At 43.8% G+C, this 22,990-nt stretch overlaps 1 protein-coding gene across 3 annotated transcripts in view; it reads left to right on the forward strand.

The window, feature by feature from the left end:
• The window catches only part of LOC149469994 (C4b-binding protein alpha chain-like), a 230,459-nt gene that overhangs the window by 40,807 nt on the left and 166,662 nt on the right, over positions 1 to 22,990 (forward strand). For all 3 annotated transcript variants that reach the window (XR_016311453.1, XM_089668329.1, XM_089668330.1), the window contains exon 5: positions 1,098 to 1,194. Coding sequence is in view for 2 of the 3 variants with exons in the window: in XM_089668329.1 (XP_089524455.1) it covers positions 1,098 to 1,194 (97 nt within the window). In the remaining variant the exon portion in view is untranslated. The remainder of the gene's footprint in view (positions 1 to 1,097; positions 1,195 to 22,990) is intronic.

Here is a 22,990-nt window from a genome sequence, read left to right on the forward strand (position 1 = left end):
TGCCTGCTCCTACGGTACCTCGCTGCCCGCACGTTGCTGACCTGGCCCGCCTGACTACGCTTTCAGTCACCCAGACGATCCATCCATCCCGCACAGATCACTATTAGTAAGTCTGCCTGCCTGCCTCTTCCCATCAGACTCCATTCCCGCAGTCCCCTGCTGGTGGTCTCTACCACAGCCGGACGCACTCGGGGGTCGCGACCTGGTTCCAGTCTGCACCAAGTCCATCCCCACCATCGGGCCCTGGTGAATAGCAGGCTGGGACTTAGACCCCGCGCCCTGAGGAAATCCATGCTGTGGGCTGCTAGAGACACTGCCAGGCGGTTCCTGACACTTAGCCAACAATCAGCTCCAGGAAGATCAAAGAAGGTCTAAAGTTACCTGTGAGTACTGTTACAATTAGAAGACGCCTATGTGAAGCCAAGCTATCTGCAAAAAGCCCCCGCAAAGTCCCACTGTTGAGAAAAAGACATGTGCTGAAGAGGTTACAATTTGCCAAAGAGCACATTGACTGGCCTAAAGAGAAATGGCGCAACATTTTGTGGACTGATATAAGTAAGATTGTTCTTTTTGTGTCTAGTGGCCGGAGACAGTTTGTCAGACGACCCCCAAACACTGAATTCAAGCAACAGTACACTGAAGACAGTGAAGCATGGTTGCGCAAGCATCATGATATGGGGATATTTCTCATAATATGGTGTTGGGTCTATTTATCGCATACCAGGGATCATAGATCAGTTTGAATACATCGGAATACTTGAAGAGGTCATGCTGCCTTATGCTGAAGAGGAAGTGCCCTTGAAATGGGTGTTCCAACAAGACAACGACCCCAAACACACCAGTTACGTGCAACATCTTGCTTCCAGACCAACAAGATTGACGTTATGGAGTGGCCAGCCCAATCCCTGGATCTTAATCCAATAGAAAACTTGTGGGGTGACATCAAAAATGCAGTTTCTGAGGCAAAACCAAGAAATAGAGAAGAACTGTGGAATGTAGTCCATCATCCTGGGCTGGAGTGTGTGTGTGTGTGTGTGTGTGTGTGTGTGTGTTTATTTTTACACAGTAGAGTTTGATTTTATATATTTTACTGGCAGGCAAGTCATGCGGAAATCCTGGCGAAGTGGAAAATGGAAACATTGAGGCTACAGACTTTTTATTTGGATCTAGAGTGACCTATACATGTATAGAAGGGTATGTCTAAAAATTGTCTTATTAATAACACTTTAAAAATGCTTCCAAAGAAAAGTGTTTTTTTGGGAAGACTTGATTCATGCCAAAGCTGCTTTACTTTATTTACACTTTTTGTGACCAGTTTCAAAAGGTACACATAGGGCCCTTTCATGTATGCAGTCCATCTGCCCATTGTATGACCTGAGATTACACAGATCAAAATGGACCACAATGCATCCCTATAGGTAGGCGGATGTAAGTGGACTCTTTTACCTATATCCACCCACCTCCGGGTCCCACATCAGGAAAATTTTATAAAAAATACTGTATAAAAAAATTCTTCTGTGCTGCTCTCCAGTGTCTTATACTATAAAGCATTTGTGAGGGATATCTCATTAAAGTGACAATGTTATGTACAAAAAATAAATAAATATATATATATATATAAATTTTTTTTTTTTTTGCTTTCATTTTCCAAAAACTTGTGGCAAAAGAAATCTTTGATGGACTCCGTATGCCTCTCAGAAAAACCTCGGAGTGTCTACTTTCCAAAAAGGGGTCATTTGAGGGGTGTTTGAACTGTCCTGGCATTTTATTCCCAACATTAGAAGCTTCTGCCACACATCACCCACTCTTCTAACCACTTGCAGACAAGGCCTTTTCTGACACTTTGTTTACATGAAAAAATCAGTATTTTGTGCTAGGAAATTACTTTGCTTTAAAAAACATATAATGTTTGGAGGTTCAGGGGCCCTAGAGCAGCCTTTCTGAACAAGGGTCCCAGGCACTCTGGGGTGCCTTGAGGTTTCTTTAGGGGTGCCTTGGCAAAATGTCTAAAAATTGCCCAAAGCCAGCAGGTGGAACAAGCCTGCCTTTTAGTTACACAAAGCCACAGGTTTTTATTGTGCACCCTTATGACCTTCTAGCCACCGGCATCCTGACAACCAATGACATCCGTTGATAAGGAGGATGTCGGTTGCCTGCACAGCATCCTAGTTTGACCCTCCTCTGCCCCTCCATCAGTGCTGGGGTCACATTATTGATGGATAAAAACTGAGGGAGAAGATTGGGATACTAGTCAGTACCAGTGTGCAAAAGTGTATTGCTTTGGAAGAATAAATCACCTCTAATGTTGGGTGTCCTGCATGTGTGGATGTTGCTGCGTAATACAAAACTATTAATAGTTTTTCACATTTTAGAACGGGGTGCCCTTTTAAAACTATGGACAGTCTAGAGGCACCCCATTTTAGAATAGGGTGCCTCAAGACTGTCCATAATGTTAAAGGGTGCCTTGACTGAAAAAAAGGTTGAGAAACACTGCCCTAGAGCAGTGGTTCTCAACCTTTCTAATGCCGCGACCCCTTAATACAGTTCCTCATGTTGTGGTGACCCCCAACCATAAAATTATTTTCGTTGCTACTTCATAACTGTAATTTTGCAGTGGGAGGACTAGCGCCCCATCACTGATGTCAGTGGGATGAATAGTGCCCCATCGTTGGCGTCAGTGGGGGGAGGAATAGTGCCCCATCGTTGGCGTCAGTGGGGGGAGGAATAGTGCCCCATCGTTGGCGTCAGTGGGGGGAGGAATAGTGCCCCATCGTTGGCGTCAGTGGGGGGAGGAATAGTGCCCCATCGTTGGCGTCAGTGGGGGGAGGAATAGTGCCCCATCGTTGGCGTCAGTGGGGGGAGGAATAGTGCCCCATCGTTGGCGTCAGTGGGGGGAGGAATAGTGCCCCATCGTTGGCGTCAGTGGGGGGAGGAATAGTGCCCCATCGTTGGCGTCAGTGGGGGGAGGAATAGTCACCCATCGTTGGCGTCAGTGGGGGGAGGAATAGTGCCCCATCGTTGGCGTCAGTGGGGGGAGGAATAGTGCCCCATCGTTGGTGTCAGTGGGAGGAATAGTGCACCATCGTTGGTGTCAGTGGGGGGAGGAATAGTGCCCCATCGTTGGTGTCAGTGGGGGGAGGAATAGTGCCCCATCGTTGGTATTAGTGACACAAATGATGGGGCACTATCCCTTCCACTGACACCAATGATACTTACCTTGCTGACTCCTGCTCCAGCCTGGGCTCGCTCTCTCCCTCTCCCATCTACAGCCTGCATACCTGGCTGCAGCAGCAAAATTTGCACTTACCTGTCAGCTGTCTTCCTTCTCTGGCCTCTCTCTTCACTCGTTCCTGCAGCTCCCTCAATCTTCTTCGATCTCCGCGCGCTGCCGCTCGGCTCCTCCTCTCCAAGCTCCACCTTCTCGCCGGTGATTGGCCGCCTGTGTGCCTCTCCTGAGCTACAGTTCCGGTGGCCAATCAGCGGCGAGGAGGCGGTGACAGGGGCAGCATATCATCCCGCCCACACATCGCCGGAGACAGCAGCGGTGTCTCGGTTCCTAAGACCATCGGAAATATGTTTTCCGATGGTCTTAGGCGACCCCTGGGAAATGGTCGTTCGACCCCCAGGTTGAGAACCGCTGCCCTAGAGAATAAAATGTTGAGTGTTGCATTTTTTTTTTTTTTTAATGTCACACGATATTTGTGTAGCGTTTTTTCAAATGCAAATTTTTGAAAAAATACACTTTTTTTTTTTCTTTCCAATCTGTTAAGTTTTGACAATACAAGAAAGATGCATCTCAATATTTTGGAAGGCATCAAGGCAGGATACCATGTCCATTGTACAGTGGTTCATAGATTTAAAACATCACATACAATTTATTTGCAAATTTTGGTGGAAAATATGTATTTGGTCACCTACAAACAAGCAAGATTTCTGGCTCTCACAGACATGTACCTTCTTTAAGAGGCTCCTCTGTCCTGCACTCATTACCTGTATCAATGGCACCTGTTTGAACTTGTTATCAGTATAAAAGACACTTGTCCACAACCTCAAACAGTCACACTCCAAACTCCACTATGGTGAAGACCAAAGAGCTGTCGAAGGACACCAGAAACAAAATTGTAGACCTGCACCAGGCTGGGAAGACTGAATCTGCAATAGGCAAGCAGCTTGTTGTGAACAAATCAACTGTGGGAGCAAGAATTAGAAAATGGAAGACACTGAAGACCACTGATAATCTCCCTCGAACTGGGGCTCCACGCAAGATCTCACCCCGTGGGGTCAAAATGATCACAAGAACGGTGAGCAAAAATCCCAGGACCACACGGGGGGGCCTAGTGAATGACCTGCAGAGAGCTGGGACCAACGTAACAAAGGCTACCATCAGTAACACACTACGCCGCCAGGGACTCAGATCCTGCAGTGCCAGACGTGTCCCCCTGCTTAAGCCAGTACATGTCCGGGCCCGTGTGAAGTTTGCTAGAGTGCATTTGGATGATCCAGAAGAGGAGTGGGAGAATGTCATATGGTCAGATGAAACCAAAATAGAACTGTTTGGAAGAAACACAACTCGTCGTGTTTGGAGGAGAGCGAATGCTGAGTTCCATCCAAAGAACACCATACCTACTGTGAAGCATGGGAGTGGCAACATCATGCTTTGGGGCTGTTTCTCCGCAAAGGGACCAGGACGACTGATCCATGTACAGGACAGAATGAATTGGGCCATGTATCGTGAGATTTTGAGTGCAAACCTCCTTCCATCAGCAAGGGCATTGAAGATGAAACGTGGCTGGGTCTTCCAACATAACAATGATCCCAAACATACCGCCCGGGCAACGGGCATTTCAAGGTCCTGGAGTGGCCTAGCCAGTCTCCAGATCTCAACCCCATAGAAAACCTTTGGAGAGAGTTGAAAGCCCGTATTGCCCAGCGACAGCCCCAAAACATCACTGCTCTAGAGGAGATCTGCATGGAGGAATGGGCCAAAATACCAGCAACAGTGTGTGCCAACCTTGTGAAGACATCAGGTGATGTACTGCCTGAGTGGGGACTATAAAGAAGATCAGGGAAGCCACTTGTATGGCCTGGAAGTATCTAAATAGATTAGGACCTCCCAGTCCTCCCTCTAGCCTGGGCCTAAATAATGTCCTTCTGTTCACCGTAGGCCTCTTCTCACCAAAATATAAAGCATCCTTTTGCTTTGGAATTTAAGGTCCAAGATGTTTAGGGACAGCGGAAGTGTACGAAACTCATACAAGAGCCATGGCAATATATTCATTTTGAGCGAATGCAGCCTACCAAACCATGACGGGGGATTCTTTGGCTGCCTCTGTAGGTCTTCTGAAAGTGTTTTGTAGAGCACTGGATAGTGTCTTTGGTATCCCTGAAGACGTTCATTCGCATGAAACCAGCTGGGATAGGAGCTACACACTTGACGTCTTGCTGCCACTTCCATGTCTGGATCTGGTGGCTTTCTTTGTAAGTGCATGGTTTTATTTGTCATGACAATAGTTTTATTAGCATTTGGATGAAGTGTTTTACTTTGTGTGAAATGTATGTTTTTTTTTTTTTTTTTTTTTTTAATAATAAACATATTACGCTATATGTGGTCCCCTGCTTGTCGCTCCGTGTGGTGAGCTCTCTTTCCCAGACAGTATCAAACAAACCACCTGACTGTCCCCAGTGGTGAGAAGCGGTACTACATGGTGTCCCCATTGTAAGAATAGAGCTGGTTGACCACATGTGAAGGATCACAAATGCGCATGTTGCTGCTTTCCTGTGGCAGCTTTAATGTCAGTGAGTGCATTTAACTCTGCTGCTCATGTATGGTGGAGAGGATTTCTGCGTAGTAGTAAATTTCTGTGTAACAGTAGATTTTTATTATGTATCACATATTTTGGACTTTATGTACACTGATTTATTCTTCTTTTCAAAGAGTTTTATTATAGAGTAAGCAAAGTTAAACAGTCATTCGACAGACAGATGCATTGACCAACAATAATAAATTGTACAATGTTGAGCATTAGTATAAGGCATATATTGGAAGAAACACGGGCTTTATCTTATAAGAGAAATGCTCTGGGGGAGAAGATGATTGGGGGGTAGGAAAAGGACAACTAACAATCTTTGAAGGTCAATGAAATTGTAGACTCTAAAAGGGAATTTTGCTACAGCTACATATAGGAAACATGAATTACCAAACTTTGGGCTCATGAGAAAAAAAAAAAAAAAAATCCAAGTTGCATAAATAGCATTACATATGTAGCACATAAAACAATAAGCCCATTCATTAGGACATGGATAAGAACAGATTAGACAGAAAAATAGAAAGAGACATTCAATGAAAAGACATGAACAAAGAGGAGAGGGAAAGAGAAAAAAAAAAAAAAAAAGGGGGGGCTCCAAAAGAATCACAGTAAGATCCATCCTCATATTGACAGAAGGGACTGGTCGAATCTCGATGGTTGGGCTATAGCCAGCCAGGGACGCCATATCCGCAGAAATTTGGAATGGGTATCCAACAAAATGGCCGTCAGTTTTTCATTAACCATTATAAAATTCATCCGATTCTTGACCGCCTCAAAGCTAAGAAGAGGGGTCTTCCAAGCCCTCGCAATTGTCAATTTAGTAGCCACAAATAAGTGTGTTGCCAACTGCCGTTCAGGGCGGAGAAGACCCTCCAGTGGTTTAAATAGAAGTGCTTCATACGGGTTACGTTTAATATCTGTGTGAAACATAGTGCGGAGGAGGGCATGCACCCTAATCCATAATCTGCATACTTTAGGACAAGTCCACCAGATATGAGCCATGGTACCCGATTGTTGGCATCCCCGAAAACAAACTGGGGAATATGTAGGGATGAAACTGGCCAAACGAGCAGGCGTGTAGTACCATCGGTAAAGGATTTTGTAGGCATTCTCAAGAATAATGACATTCCTAGAACATTTAAATAATGCTTGGGTCATGGTCCGCCAATCCTGTTGATCCAAAGACCCCCCTAATTCAGACTGCCAACGCTGATGATAGGAACAAACCGGGGGGGTTCTATAAGAAATAATGGAAGAGTAAATCAGGGAAATCAAACCCGGAGCATGGGGTCTGTGTCTGCACTGGCTTTCAAAGGGAGACAAACGATAGGGTCCTGAATGCGTGCGTATTAGTGTATTGACAAAGTGACGGAGTTGAAGATATCCAAAGTGTTCCCGCAAGGGAATATTATAAGAAGATCACAGAGTATCAAAAGTAAGTATTCGAGTGGGAGATAAGAGCGAATGTACATCATAGAACCCATGTGCTTGCCACCAAATAAACTGTCTGGGATTGTCCCGGCCTGGAGGGAATAGCGGGTTATGCAACAGACGTAACAACGGCAGGTGAGCAGAAATAAGGCCAGCAGGATACTTAATAGAATCCCAAAGACGGAGCGATAGTGTCAACGTCGGACTAAGAGTAGACGGACGTAAGGAAGTAGGAAGCCACGGCAAGGAGGAAAGCGGTATCGGATGAGAATCCATCATATCTACAACAGCCCACAAGGGAAAATGATGAGAAGCATGAATATGAGCCAAAGGAGCAATATTGGCTGCCAGATAGTAAGACTGGAGATTTGGGACAGATAATCCACCCTCGCTCGCGCAAATAAAATATGTTTACTAATTCTGGGTCGAGAAGAACTCCAGATAAAGGACAAAAGCTTTCGCTGGTGGATACGCAGTATATGCGAAGGTACTGGAATTGGTAAAACACGAAATAAGTACAATAATTTAGGAAGATAGGTCATACGAATCGCATTTATTCTGCCGAACCATGAGAGCGGAAAGTGAGACCAGGAGGTCAATAGCTCAGTCAGCTCCCGAAAGACAGCGGGAAAATTAGCTTGGTACAGTCCGGCATATGTCGGCGTGAGCTTAATTCCTAAATATGGTAAGGCCGAAAGCCACTGGAAAGGGAACGTTTGTTTCAAAGTCGTCAAAAGTGATGACGGGAGGGTAATCGACATAGCTTTTGATTTGGCCGGATTGACGTGAAGACCCGAAAAACTTGCAAAGGAATCGAGAACTGCGAGTAAATTAGGTAGAGTAACCCCCGGATTCAAAATTGACAATAATATATCATCGGCAAAAAGAGACAATTTATGTTGGGAGCCCGCCACATCAATCCCCTTAATATCAGGATGCATGCGAATGGCTTCCGCCAATGGTTCCAAGGCTAGGATAAAAAGAATAGGGGAGAGCGGACAACCTTGCCTAGTGCCTCTGGCAACCGAAAACGTAGAGGACTCAAACCCGTAATATTTGAGCTTCACTTGAGGGGAAGTGTATAGTGAAGAGATCCATCTTAAAAACAAAGGACCAAAACCAAAGCGGTGAAGTACCGATATGAGATACGGCCAGGATAAAGTGTCAAAGGCCTTATTAATATCTAAGGATAGGAGCATCATATCGAGTTTACGAGTATGGGCTAAATGTTGTAGTTGTAAAATACGTCTAATAGCATCCCCGGCTTGTCTATGGGGAACAAATCCCACCTGATCCTTTTTAATCAGACGAGAAAGGAAGGAGTTCAATCGAGTGGCCAAAATCTTAGTGAGAATCTTCATATCAATATTAATAAGCGAAATAGGTCTATAGTTCGCCCAAGAAGAATGGTCTCGATCTGGTTTACGGATCATAACCACATTAGCGGTTAAAGAGTCTGGGGAAAAGTTCGAACCTCTCTTCACCGCATTAAACATAGCGGCAAGGTGAGGAGCTAACACATCAGCAAATTTTTTATAATATAGTGCCGTGTATCCATCAGGACCTGGACGCTTGCCTGTCTTCAGGTCTGCTATGCATTTCAGAACCTCAGCTATTTGAATATCACGGTCCATTAAGTCCTTATGAGCCGGAGTCAAAGTAGGCAAGGACAGACGATAGAGGAAGTCAGAGATTGACTGAGAATCAGCCCGTGTAGGATCAGTGTAAAGTTTGGCAAGACGATACCGAAACTCCTCCAAAACCGCCACAGGATTACTCGTAAGGGTATTGTGACGAGTACGCAAAGATATCGGTTTGGGATGATGTGCAAAAGAACGTAATCGTCGGGCCAACATGGAGTCCGGTTTGTTTGCTTTACTATACCACTTCTGGCACGTCCAGCGTAAGGAGCGCTCAGCCTCATCTGTTAAGCAAAGATCCAATTCTAAACGGGCCTGATCCAACGATCTATGGTTCGACGGGGTAGGTGACTGCTTAAACAAAGCCGATATGGAAGCTAAGTTTGATTCCAACTGAGACTGTTTAAGCTTTCGTTCCTTCTTTCGCCTTGAAGCTATCTGAATAATATGTCCCCTAAGAACAGCCTTGTACGCTTCCCATAACGTTACCGAAGAAGAGACAGAACCCGAGTTTAATTGGAAATATTCCTGAGATTTGCAATGGATTTCCGCCTGAATCTCCTTCAGCGAAAGCAAGGAATCATTCATTATCCACGAAGAAGAAGCCGGCCTACTTAGGAGAGATTGACAAACCACCAAAATTGGGTCATGATCAGACCACGGTACCGTGAGAATAGAAATAGAATGAACCAAAGGAAGATGTTTACGAGATACGAACGCGTGGTCAATTCTGGAATGAGAATGATGAGGGTGAGAATAGTAGGTATAATCCATCCCCCTAGGATGAAGTTCCCGCCACAAATCCACCAGATCATGAGTACGTAACGTACGGGTAAAGGATCTTGCTGATACAGAAGGGTCAGAGCGCTCTGCTGGGTATTTATCTAACGCGGGATTTAGCACTAAATTGGAGTCCCCTGCCATCAAAAGAGTACCCCACTGATGTGCAACCAGGAGAGAACAAAGGTGAGACAAAAAAGGTCCAGGGTTGACATTGGGAGCATAATAGGATACTATAGTAACCTCTATACCTTGGATCGTGCCCTGAAGCATTAGGTATCTGCCATTAGGATCAGCAATATGCCTCACACAGACAAATGGAGTTTTACTATGGAAGGCGATCAAAACGCCTCTCTGTTTAGTGGGGCCCGTAGCCTGAAATATCTGAGGGTAACGAGCATCAAAGTATTTTGGGGCAGAAGTAGTAGAAAAGCGAGTTTCTTGCAGACAAGCAATATCAACTTGACGAGCCCGAAGAAACTTAAAAATCTTTACCCGTTTCTGCGGAGAGTTCATCCCCTGGACATTCAGTGATAACCAGTTCAACGACATGGTGATCTATATGACAAATCAAATCCACTGTGATCCCCGGGAGCCCTGAAAATTTTTTTTACGGAAACACACATGACAAAAAACAAAAAAAAGGGAACGAGAAAGAGAGAAGAAAACAAGTTGACATCTGATATACAAACAATATATTTGTAAAGCAGTGAGGTTAATTCAAACAGCATAACAATCAGCTGTGGGTAAATCACCCACATAGAAGCTGGGTGGCGGGCAGGCCAAAAAACCAGACCGCTAGCCAACTCAGAGGGGGACACGTTAGTCCACCGGAATAACTCCGCATTAATCAAAAAGAGACATAAAAACATTATGTAAACAACTTAGGCTAATACACCTGTAAATGATCAATCCAAAACTCGCAGGACAAGTAAGATCTCAACCAATCTATGTGACAACAAACATCTACTCTAGATTGGAAGAAATAGAGCACATGAAGGTCATGAGACCCCTGAGCAACTCCAGATTTAAATCTAGAGAGTGACGGTAGAAGTCTCCTTGTGACGAGACTGCATAATGGCAGACAGCCTCTAAACATCAAGTCGCAGAGACCTCCTGGAAACGCTGGGCCTGTAGAGATCGAAGGGCCTGGGAGCTACTTTGGCTAGGAGGAGATTTAAGTGGAAGCTGGGATTGTCGTAGACGTGTAGAAACTGAAGCCTCCTCACTCTGGGAATGTGGCAGCTCAAGATTAAGCTCCCGAAAGTGGCGACGAAGATCTGCTGGTGACAAGGCCTGAAATTGACGACCTTGAGAGGAAAATGAGAGCTTGAAAGGGAAGCCTCATCTGTACTTTAATATCAGCCGATTGAAGAATTTGAAGATAGGGTCTCAAAGTACGACGTTTGGCAATCGTGACTGGAGACAAATCCGCAAACAGATGGATAGAGTGCCCCTGAAATTCCAACGCCGAACGATTCCGAGCAGCTTGCAGCAGGCGTTCTTTAGTGCGGTAGAAATGTAATTTAATGATAATGTCTCTGGAAGGACCCTCCGTGCGCTTAGGTGCTAAAGCTCTATGAATACGATCAAACTCTAAACGCTCCAGAGGAATCTCGGGGGCCAACTCCTGGAAAAGAGCCGTAGCAGTACCCTGCAGATCTGTGATTGCCTCGGGGATTCCGCGGATGCGGAGATTATCTCTACGTGCTCTATTCTCAGCATCCTCCAGCTTATCTTTCAAAGTGTCCAACTCCGCATGCAGATCTTCCACTTCCTGTTCTTGACCCTCCAGGACTGTAGTCGCCAGATCCATACGTTGTTCCAATTGATGAGCACGAAGTCCCAACTCCTTCATGCCTCTCTTTAGATCAGAAGATAATTTGCGTGAAGCGGCAGTAATCTCCTCTCGCACTATAGCACGGAACTTGTGTAGTAAAGTTTCAGGATTTTGCTCAAGGGCATCTACTATCCCCGATGGAAACTGCCTCTGACTATCACCATCAGACTCAAGATCTCCCGGGAGCTGAGTGTTGTCATCAGGTTTGGGTGGGCTAGGCAGCAACTTAGCGGCATGGCCCTGCGGGGGGGGATTGCTGCCGAGCCCGATGTTTAAGTTTGGTGCGGGGAGTACGGTGCATTGCAAGAAGTGTTCCAGAGGGTTTCAGATCGTCTTCAAACTATTGAAGTAATGTACTATGATGTGGTGGAAGCCCAATAGCCGAGAGAATTATTACGGTGGCACGGCCGGGGAGGTCACTCAGGCATTTCCTCCCGACACGTGTATGTGTCCCCCACCAGGGGGGTGTTCACATAAGATGCATTCTGATGAAACATCCAATGAGAAGCAGGTATTTATATCTGGGCCAGGTGTGCAGGCTTTGTGGATGCCATCCAGATATGCCCCAGGCACCCCTAACTCCTCCACTCAGAATGGGGACTGATAGAAGGGGCCTCCTCACCCATCCAGCACCACCCCCGCAAAAACTTTGATCTCCAGTTCCCTGCTGGGAATGTGAAGGGACCTGGTGCAGTGTACAGGGCCACAGGAGGGACGAGGAGGACTCACCCAGGCTGCCACAGTATCCGACCAGTCTCCAAGCCTGGAGGAGCAGAGCGGCGATGCGGCGATCCGGCCACAGCGGGGATCCGCCCCAGCCCCGGAATCAGGAGAGGCCGCGGCTTCACACGCCGCGGTAGGCCGCAAGCCATCCCGCGCCCCAGATGGTCAGAGAAGGGGCAAAGTTGCTCTGCACCCCTCCTCAGATGTCGGGCAAGGTCTGGGCAGTAGGGGATCTGCAGCGGGTAGCTGTTTTCCCCCCGAATGGCAGTGGATAGGGGTTCAGAGAGCCGGAGCTCTCAGAAATGCTGCTGCTCCCGGCGCCATCTTGGACACGCCCCCCACTGATTTATTTTTCATTTTTGAATGTTGTGGATGTTTTTTGCACGTTTTATAAATGTTGTGTTCAGCACAAATGTTAAGCTTTTAATATTCTGTATTTAGAGGAGCTACATTTTTTTATTTATTGGTTTGGTTTGTTTCGGTATTGTATACTTATCTATTGCAAGCTGCCCATTTATTTTCTATAGTGCTGACCTCCTTTTTATGGTTTCACTAGAGTTTGAAGCATTGTGATCAGCTTGATCCCCAAATAGGGACGTTCTTCTGTTTGCCATTTGAAAGGCTAGGTATGCTGAAGGGCCTGAACAGTGTGCTGTTCTAAAGAGATATTGATCACCTGTGATTTATTATGGTTGACTCTAAGGCCTGAAATAGTGGTGAAGAGTTTTGGCTCTGTATAAAGTTTAGGTATGGAAATGATTGGGGAGGACAGGAGCAGCAGTATGTCATCCTCGAATACAGCACATTTATGAATCTGACCTCCACAGGGTATTCCTTGAACATCAACATTATTGCAGATTTTGATGGCCAGGGGCTCCAATGCTAAAATGAATATTACTCGGGGACAGAAAGCAACCCTGACGCATGCTTCTACCTGTAGATGTGCATGAATAGGTGTAACCCTTAACCTGAAAATGAGCACTGTAGAGCGTCTTTAAGAGAGTCAAAAGGTGGGACCAAAGCCATATTCCCATAGAAAAAGTAGTTCCATGCTTAAAAATCGAAGGCTTTGTGGAGGTCGAAAGGTAGGAGCATGCCTTTCCTCTGTCCTTGTTCCAGTTTGAATTTAATGGCTAAAATTGATTATTTTCCATGTTTGATCTGGGGCCTGTTGCTGGGAGACAAATCCCACCTGATCTGGGTGAATATAATTGGATAAGAATGAGTTCATCCTGTTGGCTAATATTTTGGTCATTATTTTAAGGTTTACATTGATCAACAGTATGGGGCAGTAGTTGGTACAGTCCCCATAATCCTTGCCAGGCTTCGATATCATGTGGATGGGTGCATGATTTTCGTGTGGTGGTATGGAACTCCCTCCTGAAGCCCAATATAATAGAGGCACAGATGGGGCGTGAATATACCAGCAAACCTTTTATAGTAATGCCCTGAGAAGCCATCGGGTCCCAGTGCCTTGGAAGAGTTCAGGAACTTGATTACCGCCACTACTTCCGTTTCTGTAAAACCAAATTTATGGAGGGAGTGCAAGGTCGTGAAAAAAGGTTTCGGTCATCCATTCTGGAAATGGATCAGGAGAGGAATAGAGTTTCACTTAAAAATTGAAAATTCCTGGACTATCCGTTTTGGGATTCTGAGTAGGGACCCCATTTTGAGTGCATAGTTTTGGCAAGACCGGGTTGAAAGGTCTGGGGATCAGTTTCCTTACTAATGTACTGGGTTTGTCTTTCATGGTATAATATCTATGCCTAGACCAATGAACGTGTTTTTCAGCATTAGTCATAAGGCTAATATTAAGTTCATAATGGATAGAGTCAATTTGACATCTAAGATCTGTGCTTGGATTCGATTATTGGGCCTGTAACAGGCTCTGTAACTCTTCCTCCTGTTTAGTGATGACTGACTCTCTGGCTTTTTTTTTTGCACTGAAGACGATTTTAATTATTCCCCCCCAATCGTCACTTTGTGGGCTGCCCAGGTCACTGCCGGAGAAATCTCTGTGGTCTTGTTTTCCTGGAAGAAGAGTTGTATCTCGTTTTTGAGTTCTTTATATACGATCGGTTCATTAAGCAATGCTGCATTAAGTCCCCAAAAGGAGAGCTGTGGTTTCGTCCAGAGCTCTAATATGGTCAGTAACAATGGGGAGTGGTTCGAACAAGGTGTCGTATAGATACTGTCCCCAATACAAGTAGCCCTGTTTGGGCACATTTTTCATGAAGGCTCTATCTGGGTTTGTTTTATCCAGATTTTGGTATAAGGAGGTGCTGCTGTCACCCCCTAAAATCAAGTGACCCTCCACATGAGGCATAATATCGAGCATCAAACTAAAAAAACTTTTGGTCGACCTGTGTTTGGAGCATAATATGTCATCAACGTGACCACTCTAGTTCCTGGATCGCTCCTGACACCAGAAGGTATCTACCTTCTGGTGTCAGAACCTTTTTTTAGCTATGCAAATTGTGAACAGCCCCCCCCCCACACACTTTTTTTCCCCCGTACCATTAGCAAGTTAAAATATTGGATATTTAGCATGCAGAGATTTGCAGGGGGGGGGGAAGACCTAGAGACATATGTTTCTTGAAGAAACAAAAATGTCCCGTATGATTTTGTCGTAATAATGGAAGGCCTTGTTACTTTTGAGAGGACAGTTTTTAAATCCAGACTTACTATGTAACAGTGTGCGTCACTACAGTAGAGTCGGAAGGAGGTAGCCTTGTCATGGTGGAATGATAGGCCGCACTCGCTAGATATAAGCTCTTCTACAATACCCTAGCCCTATGCGGGCTTTGAGAACCATACAGATGATGCTGAATGCCTGGTCTGCTTGCTGACAAGTAGTAATAGAAAGAAGAAAGAAAGCTCTGGAGTCTAAGGGTAGAGTGAGAGGCAATACAAACAGAATCCCTGAGAGCAACTGCTCAACAGATAAACAATGAATAAGAATACCAGAGTTGGATGTGGGGGTTCTAACACCACAATTGGTCATGGAGTTGTCGTCGCCACCAAAGGTAGAGACAAGTTTACGGATTCCATCACCACGCTTTGGTTTATGTATACATAGCCTTTTAAAGAAGTTCACCTTTGGGAACATGTTACACCCGTTTGTAGGGTAACATGTTACCATAGCTGCAGCCTCCGCCGCCCCCCCCCCCCCGCCCATTGACGGGTAGTAGGGGGAGACGTCTCCTCGTACGATCAGATTTGAAAACGGAGCGGCAATGCGGGACTTCTGTGAATGAATGAATTCCCGACAGTCTTAGCGGCTGTCTGCTTGTAGTTTTCAGTGAACTACCATGGTGCTCCACAGCGCCGTGGTAGTGCATTGAAAACTACAAGCAGACAGCCGCTAAGACTGTCAGGAATTCCTGTCAGAATATCTGCTTGCTTGTACATCCCATACGAGCAAGCAGATATTCTGACAGGTCTGCAGGAGACCTGCATGGCATCAGTGATCTACTGATCGCAAAAAAGTGCATTTATTTTTTTTTGTCCAAAGGTGAACTTATAGTTTTAAGATTCATTTTTTTTTTTTTTTTTTTTTTTTTTTTTTTTTTTTTTTTTAGAATAAATAGTATGGGTATTTTATTGTTATAGTGGGTATTTACCTCCTTCAATATTCGTGTTCTTATATATTTGTTCTGTAGATTTATACATTTTCATTTATGCTGTATTGATGTATAGATTTATTATTTTAATCTATGTAATATTGATGTATGGAGTTTAGTACTCTATTTGCTTGATTATGTGGAGCCCATAGGAATTAGTATCATGCTGTGATATTGCTGGGTTTATATGAGTTCTGTATTAAACCTCAAGAAAATGGAAATGTCACAGTCCCCAATAAGTTTAATATTTTATCATTTGTGATCTGGTAAACTTCCTATATAGAGCTATGTAGCTTTTTTTTTTCCCCATATAAATACTAACGCATTATTTTAATGGTGATCTGACATGCTTGGTGAAACGTCTACAATAAAATGGCGGCCTCAAAATATCTTTTTTTTATGTAGCTGTCAATTGGCATACACCAAGATGGGCGACAGACCATTTAGTTTTCAAGAAAATGGTGGCTGTGATTGCGTTTTTAGTTTCCATGAGAATTGAATAGGTGCTGGCATATAAATGACACTGTTTAGTATTATCCTCTTAGTCCCCTGATGAAGTCACTTGATTGGTTGACGTAACTTGTAGGGAGGATCCGGTGACATCACTCCACTAAATGAGAAGTGTGCGGGTGGCCATTTTGTTGGAGGTTATCCATACTATGAATCTGGATACTGAAGCACACCAGTTATAGTGTACTTTATATGTCGAGTATATTTTAATATTTTAATAAAATATTGTTACCCACATGGAGCGCACTATATACTGAATTTCATCTGTATACCACCGGATTACGGAAAAAGGAGGTGGATTGATGTCACCTGCGGAGAGGAGGAGAAGGAGAGAAAAACCTTGATAAAGGAGCCCCCATTATAAGGGATGGCCAATGGACCTAAGTTTGGGTCAAAGCGTCAAGGTGAGAGCATATGGAAAAAGGCGATGGGAGAGATGTACGTGGTGATGAGAAGTTAAAAGTGGAGAATATATAAAAATGCACTAAATAAATCTAGGTTTTTCACTATCGTGGAAATTGTATTTCATATGGAAATTTGGTCTAGTGCTACTTCTAGCATCTGATGTTCAACAGCGATCGCACCACATATGGGTATCACTGTGATGTACTTACAGTAGTAATGCACGTGTTCACCTTTTGCGTGGGGGGTGCTTTAAATTTTTTTTTTAGCACTTTTATTGTTTTCACAGGGAATGTAAATATTCCCTGCGATAACAATAGGCAGTGACAGTCACTCTGTACTGAAAGATCGGGGGTCTATTAGTCCCCAGATCTCTCCTCTGCCCTCCAGAGGATTTACCCCCCTTCCTGACCAGGCTATTTTTTGCAATACAGCTTTGCATTATTTTAACTGGCAATTATGCAGTCATGTAACGCTGTACATAAATTACATTTATGTAATTTTTTTCTCCACAAATAGAGCTTTCTTTTGTTGGTATTTGGTAATCTCTGCGGATTTTATTTTTTGCGCTATAATCAAAAATAAGTCAACTTTGAAGAAAAACATTATTTTTGGCTTTTTGCTATAAAACCTATCCAATAATAAAATAAAATTTCTTCATAAATTTAGGCCAAAATGTATTCTGCTACACGTCTTTACTAAAAAAAAACCCAAAAAAACAAATCCCAATACTTACAAATTTATAGCGTGTACAAATGGCGGTATACATACAAGAATTTTTTTTTTTTTCATAATAGTAATGGAGGTGATCAGCGACTTTTAGCGGGACTGCAGTATTGTGGCAGGCATTCTGACACTGGATTGAAATTGACTAACTGCCACTGACATCTCCAGTGACCCTAATACAGTGATCCGTGCTAATAAAAAGCACCGACACTATACTAATGACACGTGGGTTAACACCTGGGGCGATCAGAGGGTTAACTGTGTTGTGCTTACACTGCGTGCTGTTTTACTAGGGAGACATGCTGCTTTCTGTGTGTCTGTCTGTGTCTCTCTATCCCTCTCTCTCTCTCTCGCTCTCTTCTGTTTGGAGAGAGAGAAAGCAGCATGTCCATGCTGACAGGAGAGAGAGATCTGTGTTTACGTACAGATCTCTCCCCTCTCAGCTTTAGTGGCTATCACCGAGTGCTGGCCAATAATCGCTGGCCAGGACCTGATTATTGACAACTACTCAAAGCCCAGCAATGTACCGGTACGTTTCTAGTTCTTATTGGGCACACATGTAATGTTGTTTTTTCATGCAGCCCGTGGATGTGTATGAAGGATGTGGCTGAAGGATGTGGATGAAGAAATCTGTCAGAAAATTGTGTGGTATGCCCACTATTAGAATCTACCGCCCTCATACATTGGTAGCCTTTTCCTCAAACAATGAAGCAGCCCTCATTTCTTCATATGAAACACTGACCAATCTGATTTTATAGGAGGTCTGTCCACCATACTGGAGGTGTGGACATGCTAAAAGTGTCATTGAAAATATATGGACAGTGTTTAACTCTGCTGCCTGATTCATTATGGTCTTTCACCCAATCATCCAATTTGGTACAATCTCACCCTTCCTCACTTCTTGTTGTCTGACACCTGTCTCTGGGCACAGAAACATCTGAAATATGTCCACCAGTTATATATTCATGGCTCTTTCAAATCTTCCTCTCAGCTTCAACAAGAATTTCATATCTTGTCCTCCTGGTATTTTAGATACCTCTAATTGAGTTGCAGCTCAGCTAGGGACTAGGGAGGTCCACTTTTGTAACTGTACTTACAAAGGCTTTGTTATATCCCGAGCATTCGTTATATCCCAAACGCAAGTTAATCTCATCCTTTTGTAGTACTTTACAACAAGGCAAACCCAATCATTTGTCTAAATTAGGATCCCGTTGGTCCCATGATATTTCTGCTGAAAATTGGGATGAGGTCCTCCATTCTTACTTTCACGCTGCCATCTCTGCAAGGGCCAGACTTATCCATTTACGTATATATCTTAGGATTTAATATACACCGCTCCGATTATTTCAAATGCGTCGGAAAGATAACCCCAACTGTCATACACACCCTGGAACATTGCTCCATATGCTTTGGGATTGTTATAAAATCCTTCCCTTTTGGTCCAATGTAACTTACTTTATTGATATACACTTTGACCTTCCTAATGTATGTGGTCCAAAGTGGTGTATCTTGATGGTGTTGGAAGACATAGATTTGGGTGCATAGCAGAAACAATTTTGCAATGCTGCCACAGTCACCGCTGCAGCTACAATCACAGATACAACCACAAATACAGCAGCAGCCAGAATCACAGCCATTGCCTCAAATAGTTACAACTGCAGCCACAGTTGCATTTGCAGCTAAAGTCACTCCTTCAGCCACAGTGGCAGTCAGTCTCAGGTGCAGCCACCGCTACAGATACAGTTACAGCCATTGTCTGACACAGCCACAGTTACAGCTACAGACAGTTACAAATAAGCACAACACAACATGTGTCATGTTCATAAATTGATATCTAGGGATGGTCAAACTGTCTTTCATTTTTCTAAGATTGCTAAACTTTTCCAAGAATTTTACGGCAATCTTTGTCTACAGTCAGAACCTGGATCAGACAGGATTTAATAAGGGTGGGGAAACTAGGGACAACTCAATAAGAGCCCCCCATCTGGCTCACTGGGCTTCCGCATAAAAGACACGCATGTCCAGTCTACTCCTGTCAACAGACGCGGAAAAGGCGGTCGTCAGGGTAGACTGGGTATTTTTAGAGGAGTCCCTGATTGCCCTGGCCCGAAAAATTTTTGTCTGTACTTAGGGTTTGTATGGGAAACCTTCAGTCAGGCTTAATGGCACCCCCTCCTCCCCTTTTGATGAAGAATGGCACTAGGCAGGGGTTCCCTTTGTCACCCCTGCTGTTTGCCCTGGTTATAGCTGTTGTACAAAGTTAAAGCAGCGTTAATATTCACAGGTTTAAAGTGGGCTTTGTTGAGCAAATGTTATCGGCACACGCAGACGTTATATTATTTTATATCTCTGATCCGTTAATAACATTACCTAACCTAATGGCGGACCTAAAGGAATTCGGGGCTCTGTCAAATTTCAAAATAAATTATAAAAAATCTGAAATCTTGCTGTTATATTTACCTCAAACTATAGAGGATTCCCTTTAAACAATCTTTTTGTTTTACATGGAATAAATGATCTATTAAGTATCTGATTTAATTTGACAGCAGATCTTTCTAAATTATATGAAGAAAACTACATACCGCTTCTTCAGAGAATTAGGAGAGATCTGGCAGATTGTGACAGAGCCACCTTTTACTGGATAGGAAGAATAAATATTTTAAAGATGGGTGTGTTGTCCAAAATGTTGTTTATTATGCAGAGGATACCTATTTGACTTCTAAACTCATTCTTTGTAGATGTTCAGTAGACCTTTTACAGATTTTGTTTGGCGAAAGGCTAAACCAATGTTAGCATATTACATCCTTATGAGGTCTAAATAGTACGGCGAGCTGGGTCTCCCCAATCTGAGGAACTATTATGGGGCAATTGCCTTAACTAGAATCCTCTGTTGGAGATACCATGCCACTTGGGTATCACTGGAGGGGTTACTGGCTGGTAGATATTTGGCCCTTGCCCCTTGGGTCCCGCAACTCTACAGAGGTTTTTCTAAGTCTACCTCCTTTCTTACTATCCATACTTTAAAGCTTTGGGAAATGGTAAACAAGGAACCAAACCCTCTCTCCATCAATTTCTCCTCTACTCCCGTTTTGGTGGTTTCTGTTGGTTCCCCCACGGCCGTGTCACTGTCTTTTTTTTCAAATCTTGGGCAACTGATGGAGACAGCAGCTGCCTGAAGTTTTTTCAAAATGGAAAACTGCCTGTTGGCCAGGGGCGGACTGACCGTTTGGAAACTCGGGCACTGCCCGAGGGTTCGGGGTCAGTAGGGGGCCCCATGAGATGCCCCTGGTACCTTTTTCATAGGCTTTTTTGAGTTTGGGCAAGGACACAGGGGCCCCATGATCCCCTATTGCCCGGGGGCCCCATGAGTTGTCAGTCCGCCCCTGCTGTTGGCGGATCTCGGAGAGATATATAGCAAGTTCTCAAAGGACGTCTTGAGATACCTACAATTACAACATTTTTGCACTGTTCACCTATGGGGCATTACGGGTGCTGAATCTTACCAACTTCAAATCTCCTTTGGCATAAGCAGTCCATTGACATAGTTTTGCAATCTAATTTGTATCAATTGCTAAATAAATGCAATGCCACCACAAGTCTTGGAAATAGAGCTAAATTGACATTTACAGAAATGCAATAGGTTAAGACTTGCACATACTCCTTCAAGATGTACTAAAATGCAGAAGACTAATTATAAACTCATGTCCAGATGGTACAGGTCCCAAAGGCGTTGGCTGTTGCATATCTTTCAGCCTCAGACAGGTGTAGGCAGGGCTGCGGGTTGACGTGATCCCACACTCCTATTTGGTGGTAGTGCCCTAAGATTAGGCCATTCTGGACTGAGCTTAGGAATTTAATATTTGAAATTACTATGGTCCTAATTCAGGATGACCTGGTACAGTGCTTTTTTTCATAGTACTCATCAGGGCATATAAGATGAGCATAGTCCCCCATCTGTTAGACGCAGCCAAGAGACTAATTCCAGTCTTTTGGAAAAAGTTGCTGACACCTACTGTAAAACACTGGGTGAAACAAGTTAATGAAATCATGGAAGCTGAAAAATGGGTGCAAATTTGTAGTAATAGACTGGAAGACTAGAAATAAACTGTACAAAGAATAAAAGCTAAATAGTCATTTATCCCGTGAAAGAGGGGCAGTTTCCGCATATTACATAATAGGAAATTCTAAACTGGATGAAAAGCACTCTCTCCCCAGTGCCTCAAAAGGGGTTAATGCCAAGAAGAGGCCAGGGAGTCCAATGTGTTGATATCCTTTGGATAAATTCTTGGTGATGCAGCCCTCCTCAGACTGGGAAATCCTCAAAACTGGAAAAGAAGCACACAAGTGGCGTAAACACCTAGCGCACCATCCAAGGTTTATTTGAAAAGACGAAATAAATAAATAAATAAAACACTCTTACAAAATCAAGCACATGAAAAAAACCTAAACGCCACAAGGATGGCCCACAATGATGGCTGCGTATCCAACTGGTAGTATGGTTAGCCTGCTGATATGTTTCGGGGACGTATCCCCTTCCTCAATGCTAAAGCAGACAAGTAATGATGCCTTAATATATACAGTTGTGTTCAAAATAATAGCAGTGTGTTGAAAAAAGTGAATAAAGCTCAAAATCCTTCTAATAGCTTTTATTTCCATACACACAAATGCATTGGGAACACTACACATTCTATTCCAAATCAAAACATGAAGAAAAATATATCAAATTTGTATTGTTCCTCTAAAAAAATTGAAGAAAAGTGAATATTAGACTGTTCAAAAATAGCAGTGTTTGTATTCTTCTTTACAAACTCATACATTCACTATATAAACTGAAAAATGTTTGAAGATTTAGCTTTCCTTTGAATTAATTAATATTTAGTTGTATAAGCACTGTTTCTGAGAACTGCTGTACATCTGTGTTGCATGGAGCCAACCAACTTCTGGCACCTGTGAACAGGTATTCCAGCCCAGGATGATATGACTACATTCCACAGTTCTTCTCTATTTCTTGGTTTTGCCTCAGAAACTGCATTTTTGATGTCGCCCCACAAGTTTTCTATTGGATTAAGATCCGGGGATTGGGCTGGCCACTCCATAACGTCAATCTTGTTGGTCTGGAAGCAAGATGTTGCACGTTTACTGGTGTGTTTGAGGTCGTTGTCTTGTTGGAACACCCATTTCAAGGGCATTTAATTTTCAGCATAAGGCAGCATGACCTCTTTAAGTATTCTGATGTATTCAAAGTGATCCATGATCTCTGGTATGCGATATAGGCCCAACACCGTAGTATGAGAAACATCCCCATATCATGATGCTTGCACAACCATGCTTCACTGTTCAGTGTTTAGGGGTCATCTGACAAGCCATGTCTCCAGCCACTAGACACAAAAAGAACAATCTTGCTTTCATCAGTCCACTAAATGTTGCGCCATTTCTCTTTAGGCCAGTCAATGTGCTCTTTGGCAAATTGTAACCTCTTCAGCACATGTCTTTTTTTCAACAGTGGGA

This window comes from Staurois parvus, unplaced genomic scaffold (genome assembly GCF_062004578.1).
Source record: "Staurois parvus isolate SC_StPar_1 unplaced genomic scaffold, SC_StPar_1.0 ptg000056l, whole genome shotgun sequence".
Lineage (NCBI taxonomy): Eukaryota > Metazoa > Chordata > Amphibia > Anura > Ranidae > Staurois > Staurois parvus.